At 41.2% G+C, this 10,709-nt stretch overlaps 1 protein-coding gene across 1 annotated transcript; it reads right to left on the reverse strand.

Moving 5' to 3' along the window:
* Window positions 1-88: 88 nt before the first annotated feature.
* utp25 (UTP25 small subunit processor component) lies at window positions 89-6,828 on the reverse strand. The gene is made up of 12 exons (XM_079174182.1): window positions 6,706-6,828; window positions 5,881-5,920; window positions 5,449-5,629; window positions 5,126-5,362; window positions 4,846-4,934; window positions 4,333-4,743; window positions 3,597-3,813; window positions 3,302-3,504; window positions 2,787-2,969; window positions 2,430-2,539; window positions 1,788-2,033; window positions 89-988 (listed from the first exon to the last, which is right to left on the reverse strand). Exons 1-12 carry the CDS (start codon window positions 6,804-6,806, stop codon window positions 736-738), a joined length of 2,271 nt encoding a protein of 756 aa, XP_079030308.1. The 5' UTR covers window positions 6,807-6,828; the 3' UTR covers window positions 89-735.
* Window positions 6,829-10,709: the final 3,881 nt, after the last annotated feature.

A 10,709-nucleotide genomic window follows, 5' to 3' on the forward strand; every position in this document is an offset into this window, starting at 1 on the left:
CTGACCTGATCACAGACACTTCATTTGTATTTTTGCATTTCATGTTTAATCAAAACATTTTGCAGGACATTTTTGTGGGATTGTGTGGCAGAGCATTAGCCCTATAAACTCTAAGTTCCTCTGGTTTAAAATTCCTAAAATATAAAGAAACAAAGAAAATACACCCATGATTCATTTTAAACACTTATATTTTGGGTATGCCACCATAGTAAAGATCATAAAAACTGATGTTGATCATTTTAGCACTTCGGCACCTTCAGGACAGGTATTGCTACAAATATGATTGCTTATCAAATAATAGAAAATAATACGAATAATTTAATATTTATACTTTAAGATGAATCTGGAAACAAACAGGCAACCAGAGACTGATGCTTGTACAGTTTATCACAGTGATCACCTCCAAGATTTATAACACAATATAACAATGTTTTATGATCTCTTCATTCGGAGGCTTGATGTTTCTGGGCGGCTTCCACCTACAACACATCAAAGCCCATAAACATGTTTTTCCTTGTGCTTATTGTCCAAAATATAATGGAAAGCATTCTGACCAAAGGGTACACTTAGCTTATGTCAAACCAGTTACCCTGCGATGTGTCACATGGCAATCCACGATCACAGACCTGTATTCAACATCTTTGTAGTTACACCCAGGGTCTTCCTACCGTAATAATGTACAGTAGATATCTCTCATGGTTTCATAAAGTGGTCCCTCTTATCTGCCCGCCTCCATCAGGACTTATCTTCCCCTCCTGTGACAAAGAGGTGAACAGTCTTGTTGGAGTGCAGCATCTGTCCTGCTCGCTGGGCTCCTGTGATGGAAGCTAACCTCTGAGCATCGTAGCGGGAGTACAGGGCAGTGCAGGTCCAGCTGGCCTCCGACCCCCGACCCCCCGCTGCCAGCATGTTACACACCTCACTGTAGAAGTGGGGGAAGGAGGGCAATCCATAAAATATCAGGTTCTGGATCCCTTTGATGGTGTACCTAAAAAAAAGAAAAATGAAGTGAAAGGTCAGAGTTTCTGCCGGGCTCACCAATTTATATTCAAGACTTTTTAAGACCATTCTAATACCACATATGTCATTTAACACCCGTTACACAGACATACCATACATAAACAGCATAAACCAGCAGACATGATATGATCTGGAACACTTTTTCAGTATCTTTTAGCAGTTGTGATTATTACTTTATACTGCTGATTACTGCTATACACTATTTTGATAACTCCACAAAAAAGCATTAAACAGCCTCATGCGCGCAAAATCTACAATCGAAAATACTGTTAAGTGTGTAATGTCTCCCAGCAGCCTCCAATCTGATACAAAAACATTTTGTATAACAATATTGCCTATGGTAGGCACATTTTCTCTTTAAATTCTTGGGCTCTTCCTTCAGAAAGGTTTGAAGAATTACATTCTCGTTTGAAGTACAATTCCAGCCTAAATACGTCTCTATGTTTGAATCATCAGCAGACTACAATAAAGAAGCTACAGTGTACGACTACCCCGTCACGTGATACTAATAAACCAGAGACAAAGGGCTTGAATGCTGACTTTGCAAAAACCTGAAGTGAGAGGTCCAACTTTTGAACTCTGTAAAAGGGATATCTGTATCCTTCGCGTTATCGCAATTGGTGATATGTTAACTCTTAAAAAAGGTAATAAAGACAGCCTTTAAGGGCTTCACTATGGCTGGCCTGGGAGTGATTCCAAGAATAAATATCACCAGAATGCTCATCAAACAAGTGAGGATACCCAATGGAGGGTTAAAAAGTACTGACCTCTTGTAGAAGTGGAAGCGTTCAGTGAAGAGCAGGAACTGTTTATCCCCTTTTTGGATGAAGTGTCTGGCTCGGGACACCTCTGACTTGCTGGAATACTCGCAGATGCTGGTGAAGTTTATCTCCTCTTTCTTCATGTAGTTGCGCAACCGGATGTAGTCGAAGTAAGACGGGATGTAGATCAGAGTGTGGGACATAACCGAGTCCCTGTACTGAGGCAGCACTTTATCTACAAAGAACTGAAACCTACCGACAGGATGGGAAGATAAGAATAAAAAAAAACTTTACATTTTGTTTGGATCACCCAAACATTCCTCAAGATCTTATGATCTGTTGCATATATTATTATCCGTTTTTTATTTGGACCGTAATTTAAATATTGACACTCACGTAAAAAAGCAATATGCTACTAACATTAAAACAAGGGTTTTACAAAAAACACTCAAATGAAAAATACATTTTGAACCCTTTTAGATAACATCCGAAGGTCATATTGTGCATATATTTATTAACAATATATATCAAAGCCCATAAACGTGATATTCTCCCCGAAGCATTTAAACCCCCCCGGTCTATCTTTAAGCGTTGACACGTTGTCTGGCTGTGATGGCATCACGTGGTTCACATGTGGGAAGACCTTACCGGGCATCGTGGTCCATGAAGCTGTCAGAGGAGAACATCTGAAACACATGAGGCAGCTGAACCAGCACCTGGCAGATGGAACCCGTTTTTGGCATGTTCTTAGTGGCAATCTGGGACAGAAACCACACAGGGAATTTACTTAAAAAAACAACAACAACAAAAACTACACAATAAAAAAGCAATTTCCTCAGATATCCAGCTGCCTACAGTAAACAACTTAGTGTGGGTGCTGCTCCAACCGCTGAGTATTAACTCAATCTATGAGATAATTTCTGCCTTAGTCAAGTGTTAACTAAATTACAGTTTGTGCTGAATGCTCAGTCCCAGGAGCAGGTTAAATGTTTCTGTGATGAGTACCTGTCCACGGTAGTTGGCGCAGTGCTTGGTGAGGATATTGGTGATCTGTGGGTCCTGGATGGAGCTGAACACCAGTGTCTGCCGGTAGTGTCTGGCCCAGTTGTTCAGGTTCCACATCCTCACCCTGGAGAAGTCCACTCCATGGGAGTCCAGTGGCTGCAGGTTCATGTGCTTCATCACATGCTGTAGAGGGGTGGACGATGTCCATTTTTATACAACATCAACTTATACAGACACCATAACCATATTGACTTTCGACAGATTTGTTATTGATAGAGTATTTATTACAACTGAGTTTTAAAATGTGACAGACTTAAATCTGAAATGCTCAATGTTCTCCAGCAGTGCTTCTATTTCCTAAATGCTAAATTATAACATATTGTGATTCATCAAATTCTACAATTGTTGTTAAACAGCAGATGGCGCCACATCCTTCCCAATAGTAAAAACACAATACCGCTGAAGAGATGCCATCCTGCAGTAATGTGTGACGGTGAACAGATGTGTGTTCTTACCAAGACGTGTTCCCAGTTCTGCATGAGTAAGACGTCTGCCTGGTCCACCACCAGCAGATCGATGGAGGAGAGGAAGTCAAAGTCTCGATTACTTTCTCCTTCTGCTCCCAGCACCGTACGCAGGCCCAGCGGTGACGCGATGATGATGTCCGATGAATAAAAGGGGGAGTACAGGCGTATGCTGCCCCTCACAATGGAGACGCCTGGGGAGGAGAGAAGACAGCGACAAGGCCTCAGAGGGGAAGACTTGGTGGTTTGTCCAAAAATTGTCTGACTTCTGTTCGTTAAACCGTACCTATCTTGAAGTGATCGTCCACGTTGCCCGAGAAGATGGCGCTGTAATCGTCTGGCCTCTGCTGATTGAGCGACTTGTCATCTGCCTCTTCGCCGAACTCTTCCTTGAACCTCTTCTTGTTGCTGACCACTATCTTCTTGCCTTTGGTCTCCAGCAGGCTGATGAGCGTCTGGACGACCCGCAGAGCTCCGCCTCGGAACGGAACGAGGATCAGGACCTGACATATTTATAACAATCATTACAGCAGAGAGAATTAATATTGCGCTTTTGAACACTTGTGGCTAAGTGGACGCATTAAGAAAAATGATGATAGCAGAACACATGAATGTACTGAGCCATACTGCCGCTTCTGTTGAAGGTGGAGCATCAACTAATGCAATTAGGGAGTTCCTCTCAGATCACTCATGCATACAACATAACTGCTGGACTAGATTATGTTCAAGGTGAAATATATTTGATTCTACTCACACACATGCAGAGAGACTTGTGTGCAGCAAGTAAAGCATATGATTTCCCAATGTTTTAACTATTTTGTGACAAATGCATTTTAACACCAAAACAAAATTTCAATGATTTCGTAAGTTGTACAATGTGTGACTACAAAATCAACAATGCATCTTGTCAATGCTTGTCATGATGGGTCAATTGTGCACTTTCATTTCCTACTGCAGTACTCTTGATATTTGAGACTAAAACAGGCACAATTTGCAACTGAAAGAGTTAAAAAGTAGTTTACCTTGGGCCGGGTCAGTCCTTGGTCTCTGGGTTCGTCCTGCGGCTCAGCTCCAGGTTTAGCTTGGGTTTTCTGCTCTCTTAGCAGTGCGTTGTGAGCCAGGACCTGGGAGTTGGCCTTCAGTACGTGGTTGAGCACGTGGAGGCAGTATGCACCGCAGACCTGAGGGCCCTGGGTCACAGGACAGGTTTCTGGGTGGTAGAGGTCCTTGTAGGAGCCCATAAGCGCTAGCAGCTCTAGCTGCAGCGGGCTGATCTCCCCAGCCAGACCCTTAGGGTTGCAGGTCTGGTTCAGATCCTTGCAGCTGGTCCCCAAAACTTTGTGGAAAACTGGCAGGTTTGTGTCTTTCTGTGGGCGGATGCCGCCAAACTTCTCCAGGGGAAAGGTACAGAGTAGAGTGCCCAATTTTGGCCACTAAATATGATGAAAGGCAAAGATAGTTACGCACATCAAATGTAGTTAGAATTTATTCAAATGTCAAAGTTGGTCAATTTGGCAAAACTCTGAATTTAATACCGTGATCTGAGCCTTGGCTTTGCTGCCAGATGTTATCTTCTGCACATCCTCTTCCCCAAGCTCTGTGTCTAAATGCTGTAGAAACATGTCTGCCGATACAGAAAAAAACTGTAAGACATTCCTCCGTCAAATCGTATTCCTTAACTTTTATAATTGAGCAAGCAAGACAACTATTTTGAAAAAGAATGAACATAAAATGCATCTCTTAAATGTTACCCTGCATAGGGTGATAAATCTGACAAAACTAATGACTGAATTTTTGAAGCAGTAGTAGCAGTACCTTTGCTGTCTTCCTGCTCTGCGGGGCTTTCAGCTGCCCCCTGTCCTCCTTCGTCCGTGAAGGTGGTCTCCAGACAGAACTGGGTCTCATGCTCCTCGTCTACGAACTCATCTCCCGCTGCATTCTCCTCCCCGTCTACTGCTTCAGTCACAGCCTCATCTGCATCCTCAGGCTCGTCTTCTCCCCCTTCATCTTCATCACCATGCTCACTGTCATCACCGACTCCATCACTTTCCCCTACAAAAAAAAGCACAACAATATTCAGTCGACTGCAGTGTGTTGGCCTACACTGTCCTCAGGTGTGATGGAAATAAACAACTCACCTTCATCAAGAAGCTCCTCTTCTTCGTCTTCATCGTCAGTGCTCTCCTCTTCACTCTTGTCATTACTGGTTGGTTGGCTGAGAGTAGAAAGAAGCTTCTGATAGGCTGTTTTCTGCTCTAGTTCCTCCTCCTCGTCCTCCAGTTCATCAGGCTCAACGTCAGACTGTTCTGGGCTTGCTGGCTGAAACAGAGGCGAGGACAAAACACCTTTCAATTTGTAATATTATAATATTAGTATGGGTAAAATATTACAAAACGGGAGTTTATCAGCAACTGGGTGGCCAAACTTGTAGTTTAAATATATTTGATAAGACAGGAGGTCCTTGTTACTACCACTACAAACACTTCTTGTGCAGCGACAGTTACAGATCTCCTAGTGCATGAATTATACTTTATGATTTCTATCAAGAGGAATTGTACAGCACTACTCACCAGTTCCAATATCTCAGTTCTTTCAGGTCTTGCACCGACTCTGTCAAAAAAAAAACGAAGGGGAAATGTAGTCAATTAGACCAAAACGTTGACTAAAAAACAAAGGTCTTGGTCCTAGGGCTGCTTGTTGACAGTTTACTGTTAGACTCTACAGAGAAAACTTAAAGCTCTGTGACTTTTTCTAATTGACACATAACTCTGAGAACGAGGCAATGAGTTAGGATGTACTGATAGCATCCATGCTCCTTTGCTCAATGTGGTATTAATAATTGTATCATTTGTTGTCTGCCATTTATATTTTGTAAAGTACTTTGCTTAAGCCCGTTTACAGTCAATATCATGAATATGCTATGGCTAGTGCACGTGTGTAAGTAAACGCTGTGCAACTGCTCCTGGCCATTTTGCTAGTTAATAGGTTATTACCTACAGTAGAGGATCACGTTGAACATCCATTTAATAACGTTGTGTGACTACTTGATTTTCTCGTGTCATCTCCGAAGACCATCTCAGTTGTGCCGTAACGTTGTTGTTTGCATTTTAACAAGTCGAAATTGAGAGCTACATTGGGAATAACAAACAGCTACATTCCTAAATATTGCATTTTAGGGAAAACATTTCGGGCGTGTCTATGAAGTTAAGGTTTAGCTCCTTCGAACAGCATAGTTTTAAGTTTTTAAGTTTACGTATACATATAGCTAGCACATAGCCCACTGAATCTGTCTCGACTGTGACCACCGTCGTCTAAAGGCAATTTAGCTAGTTGGCTAACATAAAAGTAGCTTAACTATAAATGTAAAACTGCCCGAAGTTCGCTGCACTGCTTACACATCATGAAATGGATGCTCCTCCCCAAATTCCTTCAAGTGTTTCTTCTGTTTTTTTGTTAAATTAGTGAGAAGCTGCTTAGTCTGACTCCTTTTCCCCATGTTGACAGTGGGTTGCACGTGCGATTCTTCAGCTTCTTCGGTGGTGGTGAGTGAGTAGCTGCATTACTGCCACCTATAGGTCCGGAGTGAATTTACATGTGTGCAGTTCGGTCCTGGTCGGAGAGACAGCGAGATCCTTCTTGTGGCACTGGCACCCCAGTGGCAGGTGTCGGAACTGTGTCAGTCAGGTGCCACAACTGTGGCAGGTGAGCGGCACTGAGCAGCACTGTTCGGCACCTGAGCGGCACTCGTTCGGCAGCTGCCGAGCTGAGCGGGCGCAGAGATGGGCAAAAATACATCAAAATGTATTTTGATACAAAATACAAAATACCCCCAAATAAATGTATTACAACAAAATACAAAATACTGGTGCCAGAAAATGTAATAAAATACATGTATTTTGTATTTAAAATATAGGAAATACTTTTTTCTGGATTTTCTGTTTTCTCACAATTTGGTATAGCAGAGCATTCAGGTTTGGGCTATATAATGTACACAAAGCTCTGGTGAACCCCACAAAACTGAAGAACAGTCACAGAATGTCAGTGTAACTAAGCAAAGCTATTAAAAGACAACAACTTGATTGATTATGTATATATATATTTGTATTAATGGGACTTAACAGCCATAAACTTTGGCTTTATATTGTTGGGGATTCCACCTCGGGCAAAGAGCCCACTGTATAATCTGACTCCAAAAGACTACACCTCTAGAAGGACCCCGCGCAGATCGTTTGAATTGGAATTACTTTGATGAACAACAGATGACAGACGGTCTAAAAGTATTAACAATTTATTAAGTCAAGCATCAGAACATATAATGCATAGATATATGGTTTCACAGAACACCATCAAAGATTAAGTATCCCTAACATCAGACACAAAGTCAGGGATCAGAATACGTATCTCTCGTCTCGGTGGTTGTGAGCCCTGTTCTAACATTTCCCTCTTTCTTTATCCTCTCCGATGAGGATTTGACCTTGTCCTGCACAGGGACGGATCATCTTCGCGCACACACACGCTAGGGTAGAGGCCCCTGTGTGTGTGGGAGTCTTCCTCCTGTGGGAGTTCTGCCTGCTGAGGGGATTCTCAAGGTGTCGGTCCTGCACCTATTTGTTGTTACACAATATTCAATGGACTTATCCATTTCATAACACAACTAGTTATAAGTTTAGGCTAAACCACCTGTGAGTCAGAGCTTCTTCTTTGTACGGGGAGCGCAAAAGTGTCTTGCCCGGAGCGCTTGAAACCTTTGCTCATGTGGAGAATTACAGTATTAAGAAGTAGAAGTAGTAGAATTTGTAGCACCCTTAGTGGTGAATAGAAGTGTCACAATAATAAAATGTAAAATATGTAAGAGTCACAAAATATTTGCTGAAGAATGAATTATGTTTGTAATATGTTTACATGAAGGATATTATATGTTACAGTATATTGACATATTGAATGTATTGAAATCATGAATGCATAAACACTGGAGGATTTAAACACTGTAAAGAATAGCCATCAGGGAAAGTTAGGGAATTCAAGGCAAGGCTTTTCAGAGACACCAAAGGGGACACCAAAGGGGACACAGAGGTGCTGGACAAATGGCCAAGGAAGGAGGAGGAGAACCGGAGACAACTGATGAGGAAGCAGACGGCCATAAAGTAACAGAGAGGACTCCTGGGAAAGACCATGCGGTCCCAGGTCAGAGGTCATGTCAGAGGTGATGTCACAAGGAACCAGCCACTGAGATGAGCAACGGATCGATGGAGGTGGGGTCAGATCAATCGGAAACCAATCACTGACCCCGGATGACGGCCTTTATGTTTTGCGACGGCTTGGGGCGCTTTCCAGCCATCAAAGAACATAAAAAGAATGTTTGAGAGAGAAAGTTTCAGTTCTCGGCAATATTCGTTTTTCAGAACCCGGCCAGGTCGGACCTGTGAGTGAAATTGCACGTGGACTCTGTTCTCGAGAACATTACCATGCATGGTGTATTTCAGATTGCATTTGTAAAACATTAGGTTGCAATTGAGTGCATCAGTTTGCATTGTTTACCTTCGTGGTTGCAGTTGTATCTGCTATCTTTTTATTAAATACTATTTTTGACTTTTAATTGGATCCAGTTCGTTTTTTGATTAGTCTCCGTTGCTGGAAGTCAGCAGCGGCGAAAGTTTGCAGCCTACCTCCTCTCGTGAAGTTCCAGCCTCGACACTCAATGACCACGCAACACTATTGCAATTGAGCACATACATAATTCTTATAAGTTCAATGCCTCTATATATTTTTAGCATATTTCTACAGTATCAACAAGAAAATATTCATCACATATGACATACAAGCTCCCAATCTCCCTCTTCCTATAGCTAGCTACTCGACTGATAAGCTAACTTGCTAAACACTGGCTATGCACTAGCCTAGACAGCATGCTAGCGTCATTAGCATGTTAGCATCGATCGCTAGCATGTTAGCATCGATCGCTAGCTTGATATTATAACCATCACCATGTATATACAGTAGGCTATGTAGCCAGACCCAGACATAAAGTATACATCAAGCTAGTTGACATCTGTCACACTCAGATAAAATAATGAACTTGACAGACAATCAGCTGAACTTGAAGAGCTGAAGACTGAACTCGTGAACTGTTTTTTGATTCATGGAGAAAGTATTTTGAGTATTTTAAATACAAAATTACTCCACTCTAAAGTATTTCGTTACAAATTACGTTTGATTTTTAATCGGCTCTATCAAATACAAATTACAAAATACTCAACAGTAATTGAAATACGTATTTCAAATACAAGTAATAGAAATACTGCCCATCTCTGAGCGGGCGGAGCCACATTTCTTGACCCATTGTTGTTACGAGAGGTCAGCTGCCATAAATCAGTTTTATGATTTTAGTTGAGTCACGGAGCCACCCGTTCTCTGTATACATCCTGTGAGTAACCACGTTGTACTTTTTTGTTTCTTATTCATTTTATTTAAGTATGATTTTGCTGGTTTTGCAACAAAAGGGAACATAATACACTCTTTCCAAATTATTACTTTTATAGTGAATAAAAGTAAATTAATGAAAATAAATCATCCGTTTTATTATCATTTAAAAGTATATATATAAAAACGTTTTAAAATTAAAACCCATAAAATCTCCAATCCAAAAATACATGTCTGACAATATCTTCACTCTTCCTCTGCTTATATGTAGGTGTCAGTAGTAGCCACAAGCTGCCAGTGCCAATAGTTGTCACAGGAGTGCCGCCAGCAGTCAGAGGGGTGTTGGAGGGCAGAGGAGTGTGCCCCCCCTAGTCTGTGTATGTTTTGATAGTCTGTTTTATGGTTTATTTGTTTTTCTTTTCAAGATCGACGCAAAGTAAGACAGGTAGTTCGGAAGTAAGAATATGTCAAAATAAAAGTGAAGGTAATAGAATGACCATATACAAGAAAATGGTTCGTCTATGATGCAAGCACATACCAGGGTAACATTAGAAGAAAAATAAATAAATATAAATAAATAAATGTGGGCTGATGGGAGTGTGTTAGCAACAATAGTTGACTACATGCGATTTAATATTAATTTATCCATGTACACAGCAAGAATTAAGTTTTCAATTAATCTGTGGATTGTTTGATGCAATACAGTTTTTAATATAGTTTAATCAAGGTCATTTTTGTGTGTGCAGTTGTTGCTATTTATTCTTCCACCGTATTGCTTTGCTGCTTGAGTGTAATAGCCTGATTAAGAGTGTTTACCATTTCTACCACTAGATGGCAGTATACGTGTATTTAAACCATAGATTTGTTATATTTACCTGTGTCTTTGTTAATTGTCTAGGTTATTGATACAGATGTATTTAATGCTGATTATTTCATCTGATATTTGATGTTGATGGTTAATTTGCAACCTAGTTGTATA

Source organism: Pholis gunnellus, assembly GCF_910591455.1.
Source record: "Pholis gunnellus genome assembly, chromosome: 15".
Lineage (NCBI taxonomy): Eukaryota > Metazoa > Chordata > Actinopteri > Perciformes > Pholidae > Pholis > Pholis gunnellus.